We start from the raw sequence: 7,042 nt of genomic DNA, 5'->3' as shown, positions 1-7,042 counted from the left end.
AAATTGTAATTAGCGAGCCGGTAATTAATACAGAGCAATGCCAGCAGGGGGGCACAAAGCGTCGCGCAGTCCTCACGCCTCTATCTGCGATCGTCACTCCGGTCAACCAACCGACCCGGGGCTCGCCCGCTATTTTCCACACCCTCTGCATTTCCCTCTTTCTCTCTCTCTCTCTCTCTCTCTTTCTCTCTCTTTCGCCAATCCTTCCTTAATACTGGCGCTCTCTCGTGTGTGCAATGACCTCAGTGCTAATACGACGATTATACTAATAAAATTTCCGTCCACTTTACGACGCGGCCTCTATCTCGGCGAGACATTAGGAAGCGAGGAACCCCAGAAGAAGGCAAACATTCGCCCGCCTTTCACCCCCGCGTGAGCAAACAACGGCTCGTAGATCGAGTTCATCCTTCGCAGGATGCGAAAGTTCGGAGCGGAGAGAAGGCGCGGTAGTAGAAATTCCTGTTGGAACTCGAAACGATTAAAGGGGCCCTTTGAAGCGTCATATCGCGGGGCGGTGCCTTCTGGAAAATCAGCTCAGGGGTAAAACGGTGTATGACGATCTCCCCCATAGTTAATGACCTCGCGCCTAGTTTCAACGTAATTCATGTTCAATTTGATATTGTACGCGTGGATTATTAAGTAAACTCATTTATTTCGACGCTTGCTTGTTTATGCAGTATTTTGCAATTCCGTTATTTTCTATTCTCGTATAATCTTTAATATTTATTCGTGAATACGCGATGGTTCTGTGCCATTGCAAATTGAAAATGTCGCATCATTGATGTTTTTTTTTGCTAAAAAAAGATTTTAATAGAAAGTTATATATACCGCGCGGAGTATGTTTGACGTACTTTTTCGCTATAAAGTCGCTGGACAAGCAAGTTTCGTCTGGAGTCATTATCCTAGCAAATACCTCTTAACGAGAGAAAGAGATGCGCGGAGAAACCGAGTGAGTGCTCGCGTACGCTCCGTAAACTTTACAGAACTATGGGTGGCCACTTGTACTTAGAGCAAAGTTATGAAGTGTCATTAACCAACTGCATGTAACTTACTTAGTCCGGGTGCATCTCCAATCTGTTCATTACATGACTTTCTCTTGCTATACTCCTCACTTAATAAGCAGCTACGTTATTCCTGGTGCTAACGCAAGTCTTATCTCTTAATATTATAATGTAAATTCTTATAGTATAAATTGTTATGTCTTCCCGACCAGGGAATCCCATGAAGAGTTTTAGAAATTAGTTCACACATTTCTCACCTGGTATATACATAGCGGAGAATTAATGAAATCGTTATCTTTATTCAATGTAAATGCAATCGTTGATACGGTGAAATTATTAGATGTCTCCCCAGAGTATTTCTCTGTTACTTATTCACGTGAATTTCGATGAGCATATCCCGCGAAAAAGGCATTGAGGGAGTTATCCGCTGTGCACCGCATCGCTATTCCGCGACACCGCCGCTCCCGGAGGGGCAACAATAATTATTTCTAATTTCCAGTTATGCAAAAATGCGCGCGAAGCTTAAGTACCCCAGATAATAATATCGGTCTCTCTCTCACTCTCTCTCTCTCTCTCTCTCTCTCTCTCTCTCTCCTTCTCTCTCTCTCTCTCTCTCTGGGTAGTCCCGGAGGTAACGTGAATTTTTTTCTCGCAAATTATCTGCTCGGCCATCGAGAGTAAAAGCAATCTTTTGAAATATTTTTAATAAATCAAAATTATATAATCTTTCGTTCTTTTTCGTATTAATCTAATATGTTTTGAGTAATTAATTTTGATTTTTATATTTTGTGTCCATGTATAAAATATTGCGCGCGCGTTTTTGTATCCTTCAGAATATCTCTTATAGTACTAAAGAAAGATTGTATTCAATATTAAACAAACAATGATTTATAATTAGTATGCAAATCTGTAATCAAACTAAATAAATTTAACTACGTTCAATGCAAGTGTCCGATGAAAACTGTCATCCATACGTTCGCAAATTTTGAGAAAGTTATGAGAATGACATCATTGACTTACTAACAGTGTCTCGATAAAGAATAACAATTTTATACATATAATGTATGCAAACAAAGAAACCTCATTACGCTTACGCGATTTATAATTATATCGAAAAAATACATAAACGTTTTGAAATAATATGCGATAAAAACAGGACATATATGGATGATAGAAACTGTTTTGTTATCCATATAAGAATTGTTATTTTCATACAGATATATTATAATATTCACGTGGTTTATAGGTTAATCATTTTTTTCCTTGATTATGACATTATCTGAAAAATATTGCATTTTGTATTACTTTTTGATCTTCATGCCATTGCTTCATTTCTAAATTGTTATAACGCTTCAACTCGACGGATTTGAAGCAACAGGATTATAACGTCGCGCCAATTTGCACGCGCATTTACGATTTCTATGGCGTTTGCACTAATTGCCATTTCGTTATATGCGCATGAACGATATAACTTTCGATAATTTCCCTGCAACAGCTTTGGCATCGCGTAGTGCATGCATATTTTAACACGGGATCACATTATATTCACATAAAGCACAGCGCTATTCGAAGATTTGTCTATACATTGAGTTCTGTGTTTATAGCGGCACGTGGTTCGCATTAATTAGTAATCGGCGCGGAACCAACATTAAATCACGTTGGACTGAAATCACGCACGCAAATTCTTTGAGTTCGGTCAAACTTTGCGCTCCGTTAAAACGATACGGATTATCGAGAATACATTACAGTAAATTCCCGTGTAAGCATAGTGAGCCATGCAAGCATTCGATATACTGGCAAAACGCTTCTCGTAAAATTCGAGTGATCCCGTGGAAATAAAGTGCGCCGAATAGCGTTTCGTTTGTATTTCCATAAAAGACCTGGGATCTACGTATTTTTTGGTATCTTTTTTTTTTTTCGTTTTATCAGTAAATTCGCAATGCGCGAATACTTTTTCAGCGTCCAAACGATTACTTGAAGCTTACATTATTGACACGATTAAACGTGCGTATCGCAATGTAATATACGCAGTGCGTATCCATTACAATTTCCAATGATTTTAAGAAATTGAATAATTGCTTACAATAACAAGCTGTTGCTTGCATAGGAATAATTGTGGCAAAAATTAATTAGTAATCAAACGTTACAAATTATAATATCAGCAGCCTCATTAACTGTCATCGCACACGAGTAATCGCGCTTGTTAATATGTCGCGTTTCTATTATTGTACAAGTGTTTAGCGCAGTGGTACGTGAATCGAATGCGACCGTACCGTTAATCGCACGTGTATGTAATCTCCGTGCACATGCGCGCCCCAATGTTCAGGATCGTCACGACCAGTACAAACGATGTTTAGTCGCAGGAATATACTAATGGTATGTACATAGAAATATAGAGAAACGAATATACGCTGAGTATATTTACAATGAATTAACGGGTGCTTTAATGCAAACCCCCCCTTCCTTCCCCCTCTTGATCTACACCCCATTAGTTTAAACAGATGCCCCATACCATCACCGCGTACACATCTGCACATCTACATAATTGGCGCCGGAGCATGCACCAAATTAAACATTCGCCGGTGAAAACTGAACCGCGTCATATAACGGTATCCACGGGTTAGCGGAATGGATCATGTTACGATTCAATTGTCATTATGCTGCTCTTTTCATGGAGCACTAGCGGCGTTTGCGCTCGCACACGCATTTTATACTAATTCACGAAGAAATAAATACTGACGCGTTTAAAGGGGAAAACTTTTAGAGAGGCACGCATACACGTTCAAATCTATTAATAAAATTGAAGGGTTTGCTGCAACAATGGTCTACCCTACAATGTAGCCGAATATGTTATATCGATAAAAATGGACGGATTTTAGAGTTTATTTTCTTCATTTTTACAAAATGTAGGTTAGCTCATTGTTGCAGCAAGCCCTTCAATTAATTAACGCTATATCTTTGACTTGGAGTTTGGGAATTTAATTTTCTGAATACTATTAGAGCGTGTAAAGTATCGATTGAATTGTTACACTTACCCGAATATGTCTCGGTCGGCATTTGGTCACTTGGCACAGTGAAATTCCCTGACGCGTTCGGTGGACAACCATTTCGATTTTGTTGCGTGCGTAAAGTATGCGTCGCGTGTAAAGACGGTCCACGCGGCGGTACTTCCGGTGGCGCGGGTTCCGGAGGGGAATCCCTACCGGTATCTAGAAACGTAAAACATTATATTTCTTTCTATTGCACATTTTTTCTCACAGCACGAGTCGCGCTTTAATAAAAAGCGTGAATGAAATTTGACGAATCATATATTAAACAACAATAATATGCCAAACATTAATATACAGAACATTATATTGCGCGTGTGATGTAATATTCAGAGAAAATTGAATCGATTATACGAGAAATCAAATTATCTGGTAATATTTATTCTATAAAAAATGTTAGAAAATAAACTGCTGATCTTCTCGGAAAAAATCCTTGCCTAGACGTACAATTTGGATAATTTCTTTGATTTCTCAAATAACGGATTCATTTAATACGTCAATAAATTCAAAATATTCCGTGTTTATCTTGTGAATTATTGATTGAATGATTGTATCGGTGTAATTCCATCCATTTCATTGCGATATTGTTCTCTCTTACGTGGCATTCGTGAAATTCTAGTCTGAAACGCCACGAGCAATTAAGCGGCATCAATAATTAGGCATCCTCCTCGTAACGTTTTATGCATGCAAATTCAAAGAATCTATCTGCCATTACAGGACGAAATTGATTACCCATTACAGGCGAAGGAGTATACAAGGAAATACTGAATAATAGTTGAGTACCATAATTGAGATATTAGCGGCGTATATTGCAATTCCAGTGTCATTACCCATAAATGCACATTAAAAGCTGCGACAGCGACACGACACAATGCATTACGTGTCTCGCTTTGCACATGCGTACTTTCAAGTAACCCAAGCGTGTGTGTACGTCAATATACTATATAACGGACATATTTCTTGAGAATTTCGTAAATTCTTATGTTTGAAACATAAAGTAATTTTGTGGCGAGCTTCAATAAAGCAATACTAAAAATTTTCCATTTCTACCAGTACCCCTTTCACCATTGACCCTTCGGGGCTCAGCGTTATACGAGCGTTCCTGTAGTTAAGTTACTTCTAAAGTTGTTGAAACTTGAAAGGAACTCCACCAAAGAATAATTAAAGTTACCTAAACATAAAGAGCACAAAAGAGCGCCTACCAGGGCATGTCGAGAGCAACAAAAATATTTGAGTCTACCCGCGAAAAGTCCGTTTCTTGTACCAGAGGATCAGTATATAATTGATATAATTTAAAAACGAACAAATTCCAACGCTGTTAATTATTGAGCAAAATTAGAAGTTTATTATTAATTATAAACTTTACATCTTTTTCATCTCTGACACTTTATATCACTTGTACGGGCGCCGGTTATGGCGAATTAGCCGAAACAGCCGACGATGAACCGATACCACGTTGAGCATATATACATAATTGGAGCAATGTATAACCATTAAAGGTTGTTAATGTTACAGAGCACATTATTGTAAATCAAGTTTAACTGCAATACAGTGGTCTATCGCGCTTTCGTGAAGCTACGTAACTTGGTTGTGGTAACTCGGATGTGGGATAATGGAATTTCGGTCCCTGGTCCTGCGGATTAAAATCTATTAAGCGAGTCGTTATAACTTATAGATGTGTGTTGTTAATGTCAAGACAATTACTCGAGCCACACAATAAACAAGAGCTTAATGTCTCATAATTATCTCAACTCTTTGCATCGGCAGACCAGTAGCAAGTAATTCCGCTTAACAATTAACGAAAAAGAAGGTTAACATTTTCAGGCAACATTAATAACATTAAAAATATATGAGAAAATAATTGTTGAAAAGTCATAAAACAGTAATGGAATTTTCATGTTTTCCCACAATTATAAGTTTATCGTGTTGTGTTGTTTGTAATGATAATGGCGAGTACGTTTAGTATTGACATCAAATCTATTCAAGTCATTTGATCTTCCTACAGACTGCTTACATACCTGTGAGATAAATAGGCCTGGGTAGACCTGTGCGCCAGAAATGTGCAGAGAGAAAAGTGCATTAGTGCGGCGGGATCGGCATGTGCACATATGTGAAGATCCAAAAAAGAGAATAACATCATGCAGATGGGATGTATGATGAATCATTTCAAATTATTAATAATTATTATACGATAGATTTACGTTAAAACAAATTTGCACGAAAGCGAACTACATATCGTCGAGCGAGTAATCAGTTTTCCAAATTTGTATCTGTGTATCATCAAAATTCTGTGGATTAGAATTCTGTAATATTATCTGTAATATTAATCTGCAATATTAATCTGTAACGTTAGAATTATTGTGGGATAATTGATTTAAAAAAAATAGCTAATGGATAATATTAATTTCTCATCGACAGTTAGGAATTTTCCGTTGATTAATCGATGCAAAGTGAGAGATAGAACATACAGTAGGTGCTGTTTCGTGATTAATTTAATAATTTTACGAGAAAAACGAGATCACACAAATGAATTTTAGAGTGTAATTGAATCGGATGACACCGAAGGCTAATGCAATTGTCATGCATGTGAATGATAATGATATATCTGCAATATTCACTTCCTGACAACGCTTTGCGCCGAGGCTGTATTCTAGATTTTCGACAATTTTCACCGTTATCACTTTACCGGATCGACGTCTAATTAATCGCAGAAATTATAAACGCGATAGAGAAATTATTTCTGCGAAGTCACTTGGGAGCCCGGCATCGATATTTTCCGTAATAAGCAGTAATAATCGCTTAATTAAACCGGACCGTGAAATGCGCAATGCGTAGCTGTCAGCGCCAGCCGCGTCCGTCGCGTATCTCGGACAACTTTACCGTCGAAATATACATTTGTTCCAGTTATTGAACAATTTGCCGGCATCGTTCGAGTGCTCGGAACACCTGTAACGCTCAATTACAAAGTCGATATCGCACCGGCACAATGGGCGG

At 38.1% G+C, this 7,042-nt stretch overlaps 1 protein-coding gene across 1 annotated transcript in view; it reads right to left on the bottom strand.

The window, feature by feature from the left end:
- Positions 1 to 3,826: 3,826 nt before the first annotated feature.
- The window catches only part of LOC105453738, a 10,394-nt gene continuing 7,178 nt past the window's right edge, over positions 3,827 to 7,042 (bottom strand). Inside the window, exons 4-5 of the mRNA XM_011695923.1 lie at positions 4,037 to 4,210; positions 3,827 to 3,831 (exon numbers count right to left, since the gene is read on the bottom strand). Coding sequence (XP_011694225.1) covers positions 3,827 to 3,831; positions 4,037 to 4,210 — 179 coding nt within the window. The remainder of the gene's footprint in view (positions 3,832 to 4,036; positions 4,211 to 7,042) is intronic.

Source organism: Wasmannia auropunctata, unplaced genomic scaffold (assembly GCF_000956235.1).
Source record: "Wasmannia auropunctata unplaced genomic scaffold, wasmannia.A_1.0 LD335996.1, whole genome shotgun sequence".
In the NCBI taxonomy this organism is placed as follows: Eukaryota; Metazoa; Arthropoda; class Insecta; order Hymenoptera; family Formicidae; genus Wasmannia; species Wasmannia auropunctata.
This window is presented reverse-complemented; position numbering and strand designations above follow the sequence as displayed.